Source organism: Oncorhynchus tshawytscha, linkage group LG18 (assembly GCF_018296145.1).
Source record: "Oncorhynchus tshawytscha isolate Ot180627B linkage group LG18, Otsh_v2.0, whole genome shotgun sequence".
NCBI lineage: Eukaryota > Metazoa > Chordata > Actinopteri > Salmoniformes > Salmonidae > Oncorhynchus > Oncorhynchus tshawytscha.
Genome location: NC_056446.1, coordinates 41,739,228 through 41,760,622, shown reverse-complemented (window position 1 = coordinate 41,760,622; position 21,395 = coordinate 41,739,228). Strand labels below are relative to the sequence as shown.

Below are 21,395 nucleotides of genomic sequence, written 5' to 3'. Positions count from 1 at the left end.
CCCCAGGACATGTTGGATAGGGCACTAGGTTGTTGTTATGGGGTGGCTACCCTCCCCAGGACATGTTGGATACAGCACTAGGTTGTTGTTATGGGGTGGCTACCCTCCCCAGGACATGTTGGATAGGGCACTAGGTTGTTGTTATTGGGGTGGCTACCCTCCCAGGACATGTTGGATAGGGCACTGGGTTGTTGTTATGGGGTGGCTACCCTCCCCAGGACATGTTGGATACAGCACTGGGTTGTTGTTATGGGTTGGCTACCCTCCCCAGGACATGTTGGATACAGCACTAGGTTGTTGTTATGGGGTGGCTACCCTCCCCAGGACATGTTGGATACAGCACTAGGTTGTTGTTATGGGGTGGCTACCCTCCCCAGGACATGTTGGATACAGCACTGGGTTGTTGTTATGGGTTGGCTACCCTCCCCAGGACATGTTGGATACAGCACTAGGTTGTTGTTATGGGGTGGCTACCCACCCCAGGACATGTTGCCTTCCTCCTCCAGCTTTTCCTCTGCCGTCTCCTCTTCAGTCAGTCATACAAAGCTCCCCGTTAACCGGAGGACCCCCATTCATCTCCTCAAGGCCCCCTGGGGTCGCCCCCACGTACCACCCTACTGCCTCCTTCCATCCTAAAAAAGCCCCAGCTCTACTCCACAAATGCGGTGCCACCCCCTGCACCCGTACGAGCAGCCCCCTCTAGGCAGTGAGGAACAGAGACAGGGATAGATATTTAGGAGGCCGGTACGGTGCCGGTGGGATTGCCAGCAGTAAGATTTCAGTTAAATTTCCAAACAGACAAGGTCTGTAGTTTTCAAATTATATGTTATTTTCTATTTTCAGACAACAACAAAAACATATAGTCAGAAATGTACAGAACCCAAAACAACAGGTCAGAGTTGAAAGACATGTTTTGTTCTGAATGTATCATTTGAAAGTGAATTTGGATGTTTAGAAAAAAGGTAGCATTGTATAATAATATATTTTGTAAACCAGCCTAAAGATTGTTTTAGTGTTGCCTACTGCAGCTGAGGTAGCAAAAAAAATATATATGTAAGCATTTTTAGTTTAAAGGGCCCAGCCTAGATTTTTTATTTTACTAGGCAAGTCAGTTAAGAACAAATTCTTATTTTCAATGACAGCCTAGGAACAGTGGGTTAACTAGCCTGTTCAAGGGCAGAACGACAGATTTGTACCTTGTCAGCTCGGGATTTGAACTTGCAACCTTCTGGTTACTAGTCCAGCACTCTAACCACTAGACTACCCTGCTGCACCAACATATGTAGATGTAGAGAGAGCCAGGGAAATATACCCTGGCTGGCTACATTTAGTTTAATTTCCTTAATTGCCAATACAACTGATCTCAAGTCAGTCCATACACCACTACAGCTGATCTCAAGTCAGTCCATACACCACTACAGCTGATCTCAAGTCAGTCCGTACACCACTACAGCTGATCTCAAGTCAGTCCATACACCACTACAGCTGATCTCAAGTCAGTCCATACACCACTACAGCTGATCTCAAGTCAGTCCGTACACCACTACAGCTGATCTCAAGTCAGTCCATACACCATTACACATACAACTGATCTCAAGTCAGTCCATGCACCTCTACAACTGATCTCAAGTCAGTCCATACACCACTACAACTGATCTCAAGTCAGTCCGTACACCCCTACAACTGATCTCAAGTCAGTCCATACACCACTACAACTGATCTCAAGTCAGTCAATACAAATCAAATCAACTTTTATTTGTCACATACACATGGTTAGCAGATGTTAATGCGAGTGTAGCGAAATGCTTGTGCTTCTAGTTCCGACAATGCAGTAATAACCAACAAGTAATCTAACTAACAATTCCAAAACTACTGTCTTATACACAGTGTAAGGGGATAAAGAATATGTACATAAGGATATATGAATGAGTGATGGTACAGAGCAGCATAGGCAAGATACAGTAGCTGATATCGAGTACAGTATATACATATGAGAGGAGTATGTAAACAAAGTGGCATAGTTAAAGTGGCTAGTGATACATGTATTACATAAGGATGCAGTCGATGATATAGAGTACAGTATATACGTATGCATATGAGATGAATAATGTAGGGTAAGTAACATTATATAAGGTAGCATTGTTTATATATTTACATAATTTCCCATCAATTCCCATTATTAAAGTGGCTGGAGTTGAGTCAGTGTCATTGTCAGTGTGTTGGCAGCAGCCACTCAATGTTAGTGGTGGCTGTTTAACAGTCTGATGGCCTTGAGATAGAAGCTGTTTTTCAGTCTCTCGGTCCCAGCTTTGATGCACCTGTACTGACCTCGCCTTCTGGATGATAGCGGGGTGAACAGGCAGTGGCTCGGGTGGTTGATGTCCTTGATGATCTTTATGGCCTTCCTGTAACATCGGGTGGTGTAGGTGTCCTGGAGGGCAGGTAGTTTGCCCCCGGTGATGCGTTGTGCAGACCTCACTACCCTCTGGAGAGCCTTACGGTTGAGGGCGGAGCAGTTGCCGTACCAGGCGGTGATACAGCCCGCCAGGATGCTCTCGATTGTGCATCTGTAGAAGTTTGTGAGTGCTTTTGGTGACAAGCCAAATTTCTTCAGCCTCCTGAGGTTGAAGAGGCACTGCTGCGCCTTCTTCACGATGCTGTCTGTGTGAGTGGACCAATTCAGTTTGTCTGTGATGTGCATGCCGAGGAACTTAAAACTTGCCACCCTCTCCACTACTGTTCCATCGATGTGGATGGGGGGGTGTTCCCTCTGCTATTTCCTGAAGTCCACAATCATCTCCTTAGTTTTGTTGACGTTGAGTGTGAGGTTATTTTCCTGACACCACACTCCGAGGGCCCTCACCTCCTCCCTGTAGGCCGTCTCGTCGTTGTTGGTAATCAAGCCTACCACTGTTGTGTCGTCCGCAAACTTGATGATTGAGTTGGAGGCGTGCGTGGCCATGCAGTCGTGGGTGAACAGGGAGTACAGGAGAGGGCTCAGAACGCACCCTTGTGGGGCCCCAGTGTTGAGGATCAGCGGGGAGGAGATGTTGTTGCCTACACTCACCACCTGGGGGCGGCCCGTCAGGAAGTCCAGTACCCAGTTGCACAGGGCGGGGTCGAGACCCAGGGTCTCGAGCTTGATGACGAGCTTGGATGGTACACCATTACATGTACAACTGATCTCAAGTCAGTCCATACACCACTACAGCTGATCTCAAGTCAGTCCTTACACCACTACAGCTGATCTCAAGTCAGTCCATACACCACTACAACTGATCTCAAGTCAGTCCATACACCACTACAACTGATCTCAAGTCAGTCCGTACACCACTACATTTATTTTTATTTTACTCTACTTTACCAACAGTTACTTTATTAAACTATTAGTGGATAGATGTGACCTTGATTTGCGGGGAAAGTAATCTGGAAATGTCAACCCAGAAACGTGTTTTTTTCATACAGTCTCAGGTTGGGGCTTAAAACATGTAAATAAATTATATTTACAGTATTTGACAAACAACAGAATGTAAAACATTTTAAATATTACCTTGAGAACGCATCATCGAGGCCGTCCTCCACGTCCTGTGAATAAAAAGGGAACGAAGACAACCCCATGAGACAAAATGTACTGTAGTACAGAATCAATACAACCCCATGAGACAAAATGTACTGTAGAATGTATCAATACAACCCCATGAGACAAAATGTACTGTATGCATCAATCTGCATCGAAAATAACCTACAAATCGTAACATGACCTCCACATTCTGTGAGTAGAAGCAGTACAAAGACAACCCCCACATGACACTGTACACATCAATGTGCAGGCCAATATAACCTACAAATCGTAACATGACCTCCACATTCTGTGAGTAGAAGCAGTACCAAGACAACCCCCCACATGACACTGTACACATCAATGTGCATCGTAGATAACCTACAAATCGTAACATGACCTCCACATTCTGTGAGTAGAAGCAGTACAAAGACAACCCCCACATGACACTGTACACATCAATGTGCAGGCCAATATAACCTACAAATCGTAACATGACCTCCACATTCTGTGAGTAGAAACAGTACCAAGACAACCCCCACATGACACTGTACACATCAATGTGCAGACCAATATAACCTACAAACTGTAACATTTATAACAAAAAAGCCTTACCAGTATCAATTCTATACACCTCCTCAATGCACCATATTATGAAATAGCTTCACCCACATAGCTTCAATCAATCAAATAGCGCAGTGATGGTTTTATTTATTAAATCGGCGTCCCCACCCCACGGGACAGTTAAGCTAATGTGATTAGCATGAGGTTGTAAGTAACATGACCATTTCCCAGGATGTAGACATATCTGATATTGGCAGAAAACTTCAATTCTTGTTAATCTAACTGCACTGTCTAGTTTACAGTAACTATTACAGTGAAAGAAAACCATGCTATTGTTTGAGGAGAGTGCACAGTTATGAACTTGAAAATGTATTAATAAACCAATTAGGCTCATTTGGGCAGTCTTGATACAACATTTAGAACCGATACGAAATGGTTCATTGGATCAATCTAAAACTTTGCGCATACACTCCTACCATCTAGTGGCCAAAATCGAAATTGCACCTGGGCTGGAATAATACATTATGGCCTTTCTCTTCCATTTCAAAGATGATGGTACAAAACAAAATGTTTTTTTTCCCCTTTGTATTATCTTTTACCAGATCTAATGTGTTATATTCTCCTACATTCAATTCACATTTCCACACACTTCATAGTGTTTCCTTTCAAATGGTATCAAGAATATGCATATCCTTGCTTCAGGTCCTGAGCTACAGGCAGATAGATTTGGGTATGTAATTTTAGACGAAAATGTTTTAAAGGTTGGATCCTTAAGAGGTTTTAAGTGAATTACCAGGAGCTGCAGAGCCGTATTTAATCTCTGCACTGTTTTCAATCTCCACTGAGTGTACAAAATTGATGTTGTTCTGAGGACGCGGGGGGGGGTGTTCCTAACGTTTGATACGCTCAGTGTATATCAATATTTTAAATCAATATTTGTTTGTTAATAATATTGGTTTGTGACGTACGGTCAAATTTAGAATAGTAAAGGAGACATATTTCAGATACATCCTTTGGGAGACTTTTAATAAAGAATATTCAGTAAATAGAGAGAAAGAGAGTGACGAAAGAGAGTGAAGCGAGAGGGAAAGACAGAGAGCGACCAAACCAAATCATGAGAAAAACACAAAGATAATTACTTGACACATTGGAAAGAATTAACAAAAAAACAGAGCAAACTAGAATGCTATTTGGCCCTAAACAGAGAGTACACAGTGGCAGAATACCTGACCACTGTGAATGACCCAAACTTAAGGAAAGCTTTGACAATGTACAGACTCAGTGAGCATAGCCTTGCTATTGAGAAAGGCCTCCGTAGGCAGACATGGCTCTCAAGAGAAGACCGGCTATGTGCTCACTGCCCACAAAATGAGGTGGAAACTGAGCTGCACTTCCTAACCTCCTGTCAAATGTATGACCATATTAGAGAGACATATTTCCCTCAGATTACACGGATCAACAAAGAATTAGAAAACAAATCCAATGTTGATAAACCCCCATATCTACTGGGTGAAATTCCACAGTGTGCCATCACAGCAGCAAGATTTGTGACCTGTTGCCACGAGAAAAGGGCAACCAATGAAGAACAAACACCATTGTAAATACAACCTATATTTATGTTTATTTATTTTCCCTTTTTGTACTTTAACGATTTGTACATCGTTACAACACTGTATATAAACATAGATAATATGATAATATGATATTTCACTTGCTTTGTCAATGTAAACATATGTTTCCCATGCCAATAAAAAAAACTTTAAATTGAATTGAGAGAGAGAGAGACTTTATAATGTAGTTGACAGACTAGTTGATGAGATGTGGTTGATCTAGTCTCCCAGTGAGGACACGTATCGGATGATGTGGAGTATTTAACAGTCAAAGGGAAACTCTGCCACCTAGTGGCCAGTATATGTCAACACAGCTGCATAACAAGTAACAACTCTTGTGTTTGGAATAGAACATTCAACTAATCACTGATCCAGGGTCAGCTATCATAACTTGTTAAGTTTAGGATTTGTGAACCATAAACTAGTATTTAGGGGTGACCTCTACACCTTAATAATGTATATAGTATATGGCTGTTTCGAAAAGAACCCCCTGGCACTACAGAGTTTTAAAGCCTGTAGTAGAGAAGACTATCCACCTCTATTATAATAGAGGCCATGTCTAATGGGGACAGGGGCGAACTGGCCATCTGGCATTTCTGGCATGTGCCAGATGGGCTGGTACATTTGAAGCCTAGTGGGCCTGTTTGTTGTGCAAAATGATCATTATCTGGTTCATAATTGGGGGCCGGTGTATTAGAAATGCCATGGCTGATATCTGGTCCCAGTCCGCCGCAGAATGGGGTTCATGTCATTATCATCCGTTATCTCTAAACAATATCCTGGAACAGACCCAGATTCTCATCCGTTATCTCTAAACAATATCCTGGAACAGACCCAGTTCATCCTCAGAGGAGAAGAAATACTGTTTGAGTCACATTAGGTGTGATAATGAGACTGGTTAGACCAATCAGAGGCCTGGAACCCAAGGTCGCGACCTACCCAGGAGTCGTGTTTGATTGGTCGTTTCCGGGTGGGTTTGTTGCGGGGCGAGCTGAACGACATGGAGAAGAATGGCCGTCTCAGTTTCTCTTCCTTCTCCTGGGGCTGGTGCTTCTCTGAGTCTGAGAGAGACAGAGACAGAGGGGGAAGGAGCAAGGGAGGGAGGTTGGAGGAGAGAAAAAGAGAGAGAGGTAGAGAGGGGAGGGGAGAGGTAGAGAAAAAGAGAGCGAGAGAGAGGTAGAGAGGTGAGGGGAGAGGTAGAGAAAAGAGAGAGAGAGAGGTAGGGAGGGGAGAGGTAGAGATAAAGAGAGAGAGAGAGAGAGAGAGAGAGAGAGAGAGAGAGAGAGAGAGAGAGAGAGAGAGGAGGCTCATCTTTTGTTGTTCCCATTGACCCTGCGTCACAGGACAGAGTAGATCAATGATAGCCCATGGGACATGGCCATCACAGCAGTAGAATTTTAATGACCTGAAACTTTCAACCGTAGTGATCAGACCAGGTCCCCGAGGCTTTACTGCGCCACTTTAGCAGAATCTCCAGCTGTCTCCCCTGAAGCCATGAGCACCGAGAGGAGAGTGGAGCAGAGAGTAGCTAAGTGACTTACCTCAAGCGCAGTGAGTGTGTCCAACGGAGGGGTCTACATCTGCAGACTCCCTGCCGTGCTAGAGTTGAGCAGCGAAAGGTCATATACAACAAGAGTACCAGGAAGTTGACCTACCTGAGACACAGTGTGTGTTTGTCATCTCTGTCTGTCCATCGCTGACAGAACATGAGCAGCACGTCCTGGCCTTCTTACTTTTATCTGAGGACAGAGAGGAGAAGCAAAGAGAAGAGAAGACTCTGACCTTAAAGGGGAAGAATCTCTGCACACTTAGATCAACAGCATTAACAGCATTAATGATCTATCTTCCTGATTTACTGTTAGAGTTAGTACTCACCTTCCTGATTTACTGTTAGAGTTAGTACTCACCTTCCTGATTTACTGTCAGAGTTAGTACTCACCTTCCTGATTTACTGTCAGAGTTAGTACTCACCTTCCTGATTTACCGTTAGAGTTAGTACTCACCTTCCTGATTTACTGTCAGAGTTAGTATTCACCTTCCTGATTTACTGTCAGAGTTAGTATTCACCTTCCTGATTTACCGTTAGTTAGTACTCACCTTCCTGATTTACTGTCAGAGTTAGTACTCACCTTCCTGATTTACTGTCAGAGTTAGTACTCACCTTCCTGATTTACCGTTAGAGTTAGTACTCACCTTCCTGATTTACTGTCAGAGTTAGTATTCACCTTCCTGATTTACTGTCAGAGTTAGTATTCACCTTCCTGATTTACTGTTAGAGTTAGTACTCACCTTCCTGATTTACTGTTAGAGTTAGTACTCACCTTCCTGAGCAATCTCCCACAGGTCCAGAGCTACTTTGAAGGCCTGGGCTACTGTTAGCGTCACAGCCTGGGCCTGTCAATGACAGAACACAGAACCTCAGAGAATAACGCACTCTGATTGGCTACATCTTCAAAGAACCTCAGGGAATGATACATGGCTCTGAACTATATCTCCAGAGTGAGGTCTACCATAGTTAAACTGGCCCTTACTGTAGAGTTTAAGCAAATACACAGTAAACATTATCATACGTGCACTACCCATTGTTACCACAAGATGGAGCCACACACGCCTTTTTCACTGCAGTCTGAATCTAAAGAGAGTAAGTTTGGTCTTCTATTGAAAATCCTGGTGTCTTATGAAGTCAGACGAATAAAACTCCTTCATTTATTTAAGGTCTTATTTGTGATATTCAGTGCCTGGGATCATTACTATCAAACAGGACTTTTAAATGATAACAGTAAGATGCGCGTGTCTTTTCAAAAATGAAAACTGTTGCTCACTTACGATCTTCTTCTTGTGGCAGAGGAAAGCGTGGCACTCAAGTGTCTCATTGAACTGACTCTGGGAAACGTAGGCAAACACCTTGTCCTGAGTTTTATCTGCTGTGCAGTAAGAGATTCTGCAGGAGGAGAGAAAAATACAACTCCCATCAAGGATATGGAAGAACATGACATGGGAAAACACAAACTTCACTGCAATGTCAAATAAAACCTGACTTCATAAACACTCTCTGGAGTGATGAATCACGGCCTTTCGAGTGGAGCAGCGGTCTATGTAATTGCATTACAGTGCTGAGGTGTCACCACAGCGTCGTGTTCGATGTCTCACATCCGGCAGTGACCGGAAGACCCATGAGACGGTAGCACAATTGGCCCAGCGTCTTCCGGGTTAGGGGAGGGATTTCCTTGTCTCATTGTGCTATAGGGACTCCTTGTGGTGGGCCGTGCGCCTGCAAGCTGACTTCGGGTCGTCAGTTGGACGGTGTTTCCTCGGACACATTGGGGCGCGGCTGGCTTCCGGGTTAAGCCAGCAGTGTGTCAAGAAGCTGTGCGGCCTGTCAGGGTCATGTTTCGGAGGACGCATGGCCTCTTCCGAATCCGTACGGGAGTTGCAGTGATGAGACAAGACTGTAACTACCAAAAGGGGTAAAACATTTTTATTTTTTTATGGAGCGATGAATCACGCTTCACCATCATCCAACGGACAAATCTGGGTTGGCGGATGGAGAATGCCCCCTGCCCCAATGCATAGTGCAACTGTAAAGTTTGGTGGAGGAGGAATAATGGTCTGGGGCTGTTTCATTGGTTTGGGCCCCTTAGTTCCAGTGAAGGGAAATCTTAATGCTACAGCATACAATGACATTCTAGATGATTCTAACTTTGTGGAAACAGTCCACATACTTTTGGTCATGTAGTGTTGCCCATGCCAATAAAGCCCCTTTGAATTGAATTGAATAGAGAGAGATAGCGAGAGAGAAAGAGAGAGAGTGAGAGAGAGAGAGAGAGAAAGACAGAGAGAGAGAAAGACAGAGAGTGAGAGAGAAAGACAGAGAGAGAGAGAGAAAGACAGAGAGAGAGAGAGAGAGAGAGAGAGAGAGAGAAAGACAGAGAGAGAGAAAGACAGAGAGTGAGAGAGAAAGACAGAGAGTGAGAGAGAAAGACAGAGCGAGTGAGAGAGAGAGAGAAAAAGACAGCGAGAGAGTGAGAGAGAAATGCAGAGAGAGAAAAAGACAGCGAGAGAGTGAGAGAGAAATGCAGAGAGAGAGAGAGTGAGAGAGAAAGACAGAGAGAGAGACAGAGAGACAGAGAGAGAGAGAGAGAGAGAGAGAGAGAGAGAAAGACAGAGAAAGACAGAGAGAGAGACAGAGAGAGAGTGAGAGAGAAATACAGAGAGAGAAAAAGACAGCGAGAGAGAGAGAGAGAAAGAAAGACAGAGAGAGAAAGAAAGAGAGAGAGTGAGAGAGAAAGACAGAGAGAGAGACAGAGAGACAGAGAGAGAGAGAGAGAGAGAGAGAGAGAAAGACAGAGAAAGACAGAGAGAGAGTGAGAGAAAGACAGAGAGTGAGAGAGAGAGAAAGACAGAGCGTGAGAGAGAGAAAGAGAGAATATGATGATAGTTTTATACTCATAACTCCACTCTGCTCTTCCCAACCTGTTGCATATGCATGAGCAGCAGGCCAATCACAGCAGGGCGTGAGGGGGAAAACATGAATATTAATTAGGTATATATAGATCACAGATGGGCCAAAGAGACTGTGTCCCAAACCCCTACGGGTCCTAGTCAAAAGTAGTGCACTACATGTAAAGGAACAGGGTGCCATTTGGGACACAGACAGAACATGGAATACAGAGCAGAAACAAACTGAACACATTAGCTTTACGGTCTTAAAAAAAATAACTCCTTACGGAATCTTAAGCTGTCTTGTCAAAGATGTAAAATCTCTGAACAGGCTTAGAAAGAGATTCATTACCAGGGGCCACGGTTATTAACCTCTCAGAGGAAGAGCGCTGATCTAGGATCAGATTCTATCTGTCCATGTAATATTTTTTAACAGTGATCTAAAAGACAAAACTGATCCTATATCAGCACTCCTACTCAATCTACATACATCTATTAAAACACAATGTCACACGCAAATGAGAACCGAGCGAGAACGTTCTGGAAATGTTTCTTGTTATCTACGTAACAATCAACCCCAGTTTCAACAACAGCCAATGAAAGGAGAAGGAAACAGAGAGTATTCATGTTCAAAACTAAACATTATGACTATAACTACTGTTCCCTGAAGGAGGGAAACCCAGTAGAACACACTATGTTCAAAAGGTAACATTATGACTATAACTACTGTTCCCTGAAGGAGAGGAACCAGGTACAACATACTATGTTCAAAACTAAACATTATGACTATAACTACTGTTCCCTGAAGGAGAGGAACCAGGTACAACATACTATGTTCAAAACTAAACATTATGACTATAACTACTGTTCCCTGAAGGAGAGGAACCAGGTACAACATACTATGTTCAAAAGGTAACATTATGACTATAACTACTGTTCCCTGAAGGAGGGAAACCCAGTAGAACATACTATGTTCAAAAGGTAACATTATGACTATAACTACTGTTCCCTGAAGGAGAGGAGCCAGGTAGAACACACTATGTTCAAAAGGTAACATTATGACTATAACTACTGTTCCCTGAAGGAGGGAAACCCGGTAGAACACACTTTGGGGAGTTGAACTCTCGCAACTTTGGTTGAAGGATCTACAATCACGCCTGACAATGCCAATGAAATCCGTTCCTCACTGGAAGCCCCGCATCAACAATATCCCAAAGGGAACAACTTTCATCACAGAAACCATCATCTCTGTAAGCGTAAGCACTGTTGTAAAGGCACTGTATGTCCCATCCTGGACACCCTCCATGGAGATAGAAAAAAAGCAATACGAGAGTGAGTAACGGAATGCTCTGCTACCGAAGTCAGGCAGCTCTTTTTCTGGTTTCCTATGAAGTCTAGAGACTGAATCCGGGACAGTGGGATGGATGTGTGAAATACCGCTTGCCCCCTAGACTCCGCCTCCACCAACCAATCGGCTGTAATAGCTTGCGGCTCCTGAGCGTTTGTAAACTCTGAGGTGCTTGCTAAGGGCACGTAAGTCTAGAATGGGATGCAAAGTCCCGGCCCTTTTCAGAACCAAGAAATACCGGCTGTACATCCTGGATCTTCGACAACCACTCAGATTGTCTGTTTCTGGAAACAGGAGGATATTTCCTCCCTCAAAATGGGCACTGAGGCCTCTGGAACGAAACAAAATCAAATCTAATTTTACTCTTGTCACATGCGCCGAATACAGTATTAGGTATTCGTGAAATGCTTACTTTCAAGCTTATACAGCTCATTGAGAGTGGTTTTAGTGCCAGAGTTGGTTTGTCGTGGTAAATAGACGGCTACGAAACAAATATAGAGGAAAACTCTTTTGGTAGATAGTGAGGTCTACAGCTTATCATAGCATATGACTCTACCTCAGGCAAGCAATACCTCAAGACTACCTCAAGACTACCTATAGAGACATTGTGCACCAGCTGTTATTGACAAACAGACACACACCCCCACTCCTCATCTTACAAGACATAGCTGTTCTGTCCTGCTGATGCACGTGTCGTTGTTCAGCCACGACTCGGTGAAACATAAGATATTACAGTTTTTAATGTCCCGTTGGTAGGATAGTCTCGGACGGCACTCATCCAGTTTATTCTCCGGTGATTGCACGTTGGCCAATAGAACGGATGGTAGAGGAGGGTTACCAACTCGCCGACAAATTCTCAAAAGGCACTGTCGTAGCTGAATCAGAATTAGTTAAGTATCATTGATAAATAAGATGTTTTATTATGCTTTACTAGGCATAATATGCTTATGTGAGATAGTCACTTGGAGTATGGCAGTGTCTGGAACCATTGTATGTCCCCTCTGATGTTGCATGAATCTTGACCTAGTATATGACCTAGAGGCTCACTCCCCTCCGTGAGCTTGCCCAGGAGGGAGTGTATTTGAGATTGAAGTATCTAGAATTGACAATTGATATATGCCATTGGATGAGGTAATGTTTTGGTACTATGAAGTACCAAGAACGAGAAGTAGAACCTCGTCTGAGACCAAACTGAACGGCAATTTATAGCTAATGCTATCTGGTTATGGGATACTCCTCTTTCAAGTAATAGGCCCTGTTCCTAAGATCTGTGGTTCGTCATGTGAGTTGAGAGGGGTGTATCTTGGCTATAAAAGAGACTAAGTATTCTTTTGTAAGCACTCTCAGAATTCATTTATAGACACTGAATTGATCTGAGTGTCACAGGGCTATGGTGAATCTCATATTATTAAATGATGAAGTTTCAGTGTAACTCTGACTGGTGTGTGGTTTGTAACTCTCATCATTTAGTAATACAGGAAATTACCACGACAGCACCCTGATCTCTGCCCCCTGTATTTCCTTATTTTCTCCATGTGAATGACGGGGATTTGGGCCTTGTCTTGGAGCAACATTATCTCCTTCCTGTCTGACTCATGAAGATTTGTCCAGTTCGAAGCTCTGTTCGGTCATAAGAGGCGGTAGCATCAACATTATGTACAAAATAAGCTGTATACAATGTCAAACCACTGTACAAAATAAAATGCAGAATTATTCCCATACCATTATTGCAGAGAATCAGACAAATTATGCTATCCTCTGCCTATTGGCTACATAGCTTATTCAAGTTTGTCTCAATTTATTTTTTATTTAACCTTTATTTAACTAGGCAAGTCAGTTAAGAACAAATTCTTATTTACAATGACGGCCTACCCCTGGCCAAACCTGGACGACGCAGGGCCAATTGTGCGACGCCCTATGGGACTCCCAATCACGGCCAGATGTGATATAGCCTGGATTCTAACCAGGGACTGTAGTGACGCCTCTTGCACTGAGATGCAGTGCCTTAGACCACTGCGCCACTCAAAATACAACACTGCCCCTTTAAGACAAAAAAAGCTCTTTACCTGACTTGCTTTTCAAAAGATGTCTAGAAATGTACACATTTTGTTCGGGGTGGGGGTGGGGGGCTACTTTACTCATTGGAGGAGCACGCAAGCCCCGCTCTCTCTACTCCCTCCAACTCCAGGTATTGAAAATAGGAATGGGGTTGCCATATCCCCGGGGGGGAACGCTAATAAGCTACATTCACCGGAAGTTATGCATGCTAGCCGACATTAGCCAGGAGGCTCTTTAGTCTAAGCTAGGCTAGCTATCCTCTTTGACCACAACATGGTCTGTTTAGAATAACCAAATTACTTAACGCTACGTATACTAAACAAGAGAGAGCTACCCAAGCAACTCCACCGTGGGGAGGCAGGAATAGCTAGTAGTAGCTAGCTCGCCTTGGGCTAGCATGCTATGCAGTGCTTGTTAGCTAACCTGGTCCAGAAAGTTTACATTGGACCAGACCACCGAGGTGGGATCAGAAACCTTCCGGGAAGAGAGGCAAGCGGTGCTTAACCAAAACAGACACAGGTGGTGGGGGGATACCCACAGAACCTGGTAGCCCTCTTTCTTAGAGTAGCCTCCCGTAACTGACGATAGAGTGAGACACAGGAGCCGGGAGACATTTGACTCGACCAACGACCCAAATCATCTCTGCGTCTTAACTCAAGACTCAGCCGAGGTACGGGCAGCCGGGAAAGAAAGTCACTATAGGAAACACAAAGCTCCCTAAAGAAAGCTACACGATTTTCAAGAGAACCTGCGCCACGGACTAGTAGAGGAACAGTCGTCCCCTAGTCTCACATAAAACTGATTGGAGAAAGGGCAGCCTGAGCATGCACAGAGCCGAGACGTACAAGACAACCAACGTGAGTATCTTTGAATCCATTGAGGCATTGGTCGCGAACCCGGCTTGTTAGCATTCGTCGATTTCGTTTGTGTTAGCTATTTATTTCTATAGCCAGGCCAACCAATTAGAGAAATAACTAATTGTTTGTGAATAGAAAACTTAAGAAAACCAAACAAACTTCATTACACAACGGCCAGGGGGTTGCCTGGCTGAAAGGGAAAAGTATAGACCACATTCCCCATCCTGTAATAACACTATAGACCACATTACCCATCCTGTAATAACACTATAGACCACATTACCCATCCTGTAATAACACTATAGACCACATTACCAATCCTGTAATAACACTTTAGACCACATTACCGATCCTGGAAAAACACTATAGACCACATTACCAATCCTGTAATAACACTATAGACCACATTACCGATCCTGGAAAAACACTATAGACCACATTACCGATCCTGTAATAACACTATAGACCACATTACCCATCCTGTAATAACACTATAGACCACATTACCGATCCTGGAAAAACACTATAGACCACATTACCAATCTTGGAAAAAGAAAATAGACCACATTACCGATCCTGGAAAAATACTATAGACCAATACAACTCTTACTGTACCAGGTCCGGAGCCAGGTCTAAATCAGTCCCTGATTAGAGGGGAATCACCCACCTGGTGTCCCAGGTCTAAATCAGTCCCTGATTAGAGGGGAATCACCCACCTGGTGTCCCAGGTCTAAATCAGTCCCTGATTAGAGGGGAATCACCCACCTGGTGTCCCAGGTCTAAATCAGTCCCTGATTAGAGGGGAATCACCCACCTGGTGTCCCAGGTCTAAATCAGTCACTGATTAGAGGGGAATCACCCACCTGGTGTCCCAGGTCTAAATCAGGCCCTGATCATTAATATCACCCCACCTGGTGTCCCAGGTCTAAATCAGTCCCTGATTAGAGGGGAATCACCCACCTGGTGTCCCAGGTCTAAATCAGTTCCTGATTAGAGGGGGAATCACCCACCTGGTGTCCCAGGTCTAAATCATTCCCTGATTAGAGGGTGGGGGGGATTAAAATAAGTTACAGAACTGGCTTTGAGGTTTGAGGGATATAGACCATATTACCGTTCCCTGTAATAACACTATAGACCACTGATCCATACCAGATCCATCTTTCAACGACCAATAACTATTGTAGCAAGTTAAGGCCATGGTGAGTGGTTGGTTTTAAAGGTGCGAATGTTTGTGTGTGTGTGTATTACGCTGTCTTTTTGTGTGTGTGTGTGTTTGTGTGTGTCTTAACTGCCTATCTAAAAGCAATCTAAACAAAGCTCACTAAAACATTCTGTTGGATGACAGCTCACAGCTTGCCAGTGATCCCTAATATATACAGTGTGTGTCCTTAATGGCATCCCTCTTCCCTACATAGTGCACTACTTTTGACCAGAGCCCTATGGGCACTATATAGCTAATAGGATGCTATTTAGGATGCAGGCACACAGTGAATGCATTAGCTCTGTCATCTTTAAGTGGGCTAAAAGAAGCTACAGGAGATGGTATTGATTTAAACAGTCATCCCAAATGGCACCATATATGTCCCTTTTATAGTGCACTACCAGCCTAGGAGTCTTGATCCAAAGAAGTGCACTATATGGGGAATAGGGTGCCATTTGGGATGCATCCTTAAGCTTCTGCCTTTAAAAGCTGAATGTTGGAGGTTACACATGCACACGTGCACAAATACACACACACAGGCTACGGATATAAAATAGCTATGTATATTAAGTGAACATCAGAGGCAGAGCACTGTACAGTGTTTAACCCCATCTCTCTGTAGTCTTCTGGCTTATTATAAACCCTTTAGTCACAGCTGTGTGCAGGTTGGACAAACCAGACCAGAACCATTTAAATTAGCATTCCTTTTCAATCCAAACTGGTAAGCTGGAACAAAGGCAAAACAATATTCTTGTTGCGGTATGATAGTGTGTTTGAAATCATATTCAGTTGCCATAACGGTCAGTTGATGGTACTCTGATGCTTCAGAGGCTGTTGATTGCCTACTGAGGCTGGCTCTAGCTAGTTAGCTCCATTCTGTTCTAGCTAGTTAGCTCTGTTCTAGCAAGTTAGCTCTGTTCTGTTCTAGCTAGTTATCTCTGTTCTGTTCCAGCTAGTTATCTCTGTTCTGTTCCAGCTAGTTATCTCTGTTCTGTTCCAGCTAGTTATCTCTGTTCTGTTCCAGCTAGTTAGCTCTGTTCCGTTCTAGCTAGTTATCTCTGTTCTGTTCCAGCTAGTTAACTCTGTTCTATTCTAGCTAGTTAGCTCTGTTCTAGCTAGTTATCTCTGTTCTGTTCCAGCTAGTTAACTCTGTTCTGTTCTAGCTAGTTATCTCTGTTCTGTTCCAGCTAGTTATCTCTGTTCTGTTCCAGCTAGTTATCTCTGTTCTGTTCCAGCTAGTTAGCTCTGTTCCGTTCTAGCTAGTTATCTCTGTTCTGTTCCAGCTAGTTAACTCTGTTCTATTCTAGCTAGTTAGCTCTGTTCTAGCTAGTTAGCTCTGTTCTAGCTAGTTAGCTCTGTTCTGTTCCAGCTAGTTAACTCTGTTCTGTTCTAGCTAGTTCTCTGTTCTGTTCCAGCTAGTTAACTCTGTTCTGTTCTAGCTAGTTCTCTGTTCTGTTCCAGCTAGTTAGCTCTGTTCTGTTCCAACTAGTTGTTCTGTTCCAGCTAGTTAACTCTGTTCTGTTCTAGCTAGTTCTCTGTTCTGTTCCAGCTAGTTAACTCTGTTCTGTTCTAGCTAGTTCTCTGTTCTGTTCCAGCTAGTTAGCTCTGTTCTGTTCCAACTAGTTGTTCTGTTCCAGCTAGTTAGCTCTGTTCTGTTCTAGCTATTAAGTTATGTTCTAGCTAGTTAGCTCTGCTCTATTCTGTTCTACTCTAGCTAGTTAGCTCTGTTCTGTTCTACTTTGGTGTGTTCTACTTTGGTCTGTTCTACTCTAGCTAGTTCTCTGCTCTACTCTGTTCTGTTCTGTTCTGTTCTGTTCTGTTCTAAATCAAATCAAATCAAATTTTATTTGTCACATACACATGGTTAGCAGATGTTAATGCGAGTGTAGCGAAATGCTTGTGCTTCTAGTTCCGACAATGCAGTAATAACGAGCAAGTAATCTAACTAACAATTCCAAAAAAAACTACTGTCATACACAGTGTAAGGGGATAAAGAATATGTACATAAGGATATATGAATGAGTGATGGTACAGAGCAGCATAGGCAAGATACAGTAGATGATATCGAGTACAGTATATACATATGAGATAAGTATGTAAACCAAGTGGCATAGTTAAAGTGGCTAGTGATACATGTATTACATAAGGATGCAGTCGATGATATAGAGTACAGTATCAACGTATGCATATGAGATGAACAATGTAGGGTAAGTAACATTATATAAGGTAGCATTGTTTAAAGTGGCTAGTGATATATTTACATCATTTCCCATCGATTCCCATGATTAAAGTGGCTGGAGTAGAGTCAGTGTCATTGACAGTGTGTTGGCAGTAGCCACTCAATGTTAGTGGTGGCTGTTTAACAGTCTGATGGCCTTGAGATAGAAGCTGTTTTTCAGTCTCTCGGTCCCAGCTTTGATGCACCTGTACTGACCTCGCCTTCTGGATGGCAGCGGGGTGAACAGGCAGTGGCTCGGGTGGTTGATGTCCTTGATGATCTTTATGGCCTTCCTGTAGCATCGGGTGGTGTAGGTGTCCTGGAGGGCAGGTAGTTTGCCCCCGGTGATGCGTTGTGCAGACCTCACTACCCTCTGGAGAGCCTTACGGTTGAGGGCGGTGCAGTTGCCATACCAGGCGGTGATACAGCCCGCCAGGATGCTCTCGATTGTGCATCTGTAGAAGTTTGTGAGTGCTTTTGGTGACAAGCCGAATTTCTTCAGCCTCCTGAGGTTGAAGAGGCGCTGCTGCGCCTTCCTCACGATGCTGTCTGTGTGAGTGGACCAATTCAGTTTGTCTGTGATGTGTATGCCGAGGAACTTAAAACTTGCTACCCTCTCCACTACTGTTCCATCGATGTGGATGGGGGTGTTCCCTCTGCTGTTTCCTGAAGTCCACAATCATCTCCTTAGTTTTGTTGACGTTGAGTGTGAGGTTATTTTCCTGACACCACACTCCGAGGGCCCTCACCTCCTCCCTGTAGGCCGTCTCGTCGTTGTTGGTAATCAAGCCTACCACTGTTGTGTCGTCCGCAAACTTGATGATTGAGTTGGAGGCGTGCATGGCCACGCAGTCGTGGGTGAACAGGGAGTACAGGAGAGGGCTCAGAACGCACCCTTGTGGGGCCCCAGTGTTGAGGATCAGCGGGGAGGAGATGTTGTTGCCTACCCTCACCACCTGGGGCGGCCCGTCAGGAAGTCCAGTACCCAGTTGCACAGGGCGGGGTCGAGACCCAGGGTCTCGAGCTTGATGACGAGCTTGGAGGGTACTATGGTGTTGAATGCCGAGCTGTAGTCGATGAACAGCATTCTCACATAGGTATTCCTCTTGTCCAGATGGGTTAGGGCAGTGTGCAGTGTGGTTGAGATTGCATCGTCTGTGGACCTATTTGGGCGGTAAGCAAATTGGAGTGGGTCAAGGGTGTCAGGTAGGGTGGAGGTGATATGGTCCTTGACTAGTCTCTCAAAGCACTTCATGATGACAGCTAGCCAGCTAGCTCTGTTCTGCTCATGAATGTAATTGAAAATCCCAATTAGTGTCTACTGTGGAGAAATCTTTCACACGCACTTAGATTTGACAGGGTCTGTGATGTCCGTGTGAACGTGTATCACAAGAATAGAGCCAAGGAAGCATTTCACACGCCAGATTGTTCAGAAGTGTGTGTGTGTGTGTGTTCTATAATGCATATTAGAGTTGAACCAATTGCCCTCACTGTAAGCCATACAAAACATCAACAGAGAAACTACTGGACTAATTTGGACATTATTTGACAGTCACTTTTTATTATTATTATTTTTTTTTTACAAACAAATAAGTTAATTTGTTTACAGTTCTAATTTGTTATATTATAAAGAGTAATAATAAGTCTAGTTTTTGTTCAATCCTGAACAAAAAAATAATGAATTAGCTAGTTTTGTGGTGTCTCCCTTTTGTTGTCGCTCAAACCACATTAAAACAATAGATGTATCGTTATACAAGGATTCCCCACTGCCTTTAACTCACACATCAAAGTACCTCTTTCCAATTATGTGTTTGGTTTCTAATCTATTAAACTTCACAGAGAGAGAGAGAGAGAGAGAGAGACAGAGAGAGACAGAGACAGAGAGAGAGAGAGGGAGAGAGAGGCAGAGAGAGAGAGACAGTGAGAGACAGAGACAGAGAGAGAGAGCGAGAGAGAGAGAGAGGCAGAGAGAGAGAGACAGAGAGAGACAGAAAGAGACAGAGAGAGACAGAGAGAGAGGCAGAGAGAGAGAGACAGAGAGACAGAGAGGTGGAGAGAGAGAGGCAGAGAGAGAGAGACAGAGAGACAGAGAGGCAGAGAGAGAGAGGCAGAGAGAGAGAGAGAGAGAGAGAGAGAGAGAGAGAGAGAGACAGAGAGAGAGACAGAGAGAGACAGAGAGAGAAGCTGGTCCTGGGGCTCTGTTCACAAACACAAACACACACTACAGAGCCCCAGGACAGCAGCACAATTAGACCCAACCAAATCATGAGAAAACAAAAAGATAACTACTTAACACATTGGAAAGAATTAACAAAAAAACAGAGCAAACTAGAATGCTATTTGGCCCTACACAGAGAGTACACAGCGGCAGAATACCTGACCACTGTGACTGACCCAAAATTAAGGAAAGCCTTGACTATGTACAGACTCAGTGAGCATAGCCTTGCTATTGAGAAAGGCCGCCGTAGGCAGACATGGCTCTCAAGAGAAGACAGGCTATGTGCTCACTGCCCACAAAATGAGGTGGAAACTGAGCTGCACTTCCTAACCTCCTGCCCAATGTATGACCATATTAGAGAGACATATTTCCCTCAGATTACACAGATCCACAAAGAATTTGAAAACAAATCCAATTTTGAAAAACTCCCATATCTACTGGGTGAAATTCCACAGTGTGCCATCACAGCAGCAAGATTTGTGACCTGTTGCCACGAGAAAAGGGCAACCAGTGAAGAACAAACACCATTGTAAATACAACCCATATTTATGCTTATTTATTTTATCTTGTGTCCTTTAGCCATTTGTACATTGTTAGAACACTGTATATATATATAATATGACATTTGTAATGTCTTTACTGTTTTGAAACTTCTGTATGTGTAATGTTTACTGTTAATTTTTGTTGTTTTTCACTTTATATATTCACTTTGTATGTTGTCTACCTCACTTGCTTTGGCAATGTTAACACATGTTTCCCATGCCAATAAAGCCCTTGAATTGAATTGAATTGAGAGAGAGAGAGAGGCAGAGAGAGAGAGAGAGAGAGAGGCAGAGAGAGAGAGACAGAGAGAGACAGAGACAGAGAGACAGAGAGGCAGAGAGAGAGACAGAGAGAGACAGAGAGAGACAGAGAGAGGCAGAGAGAGAGGCAGAGAGAGAGAGACAGAGAGACAGAGAGGCAGAGAGAGAGAGGCAGAGAGAGAGAGACAGAGAGACAGAGAGGCAGAGAGACAGAGAGGCAGAGAGAGAGAGGCAGAGAGAGAGAGAGAGAGAGAGAGAGAGAGGGAGGCAGAGAGAGAGAGACAGAGAGAGAGAGACAGAGAGAGACAGAGAGCAGGCAGAGAGAGGCAGAGAGAGAGAGACAGAGAGAGACAGAGAGAGGCAGAGAGAGAGGCAGAGAGAGAGAGACAGAGACAGAGAGAGAGAGAGAGAGGCAGAGAGAGAGAGAGAGAGAGGCAGAGAGAGAGAGACAGAGAGAGAGAGAGAGAGAGAGAGAGAGACAGAGACAGAGACAGAGAGAGACAGAGACGCAGAGAGAGA

At 44.0% G+C, this 21,395-nt stretch overlaps 1 protein-coding gene across 4 annotated transcripts in view; it reads right to left on the bottom strand.

Moving 5' to 3' along the window:
* Positions 1–21,395, bottom strand: part of si:dkey-71h2.2 (low density lipoprotein receptor adapter protein 1) — a 136,607-nt gene that overhangs the window by 12,914 nt on the left and 102,298 nt on the right. For all 4 annotated transcript variants that reach the window (XM_042301101.1, XM_042301102.1, XM_042301103.1 and 1 more), the window contains exons 4-8: positions 8,560–8,674; positions 8,055–8,127; positions 7,389–7,472; positions 6,673–6,794; positions 3,551–3,585 (exon numbers count right to left, since the gene is read on the bottom strand). In XM_042301101.1, the coding sequence (XP_042157035.1) occupies positions 3,551–3,585; positions 6,673–6,794; positions 7,389–7,472; positions 8,055–8,127; positions 8,560–8,674 (429 nt within the window). The remainder of the gene's footprint in view (positions 1–3,550; positions 3,586–6,672; positions 6,795–7,388; positions 7,473–8,054; positions 8,128–8,559; positions 8,675–21,395) is intronic.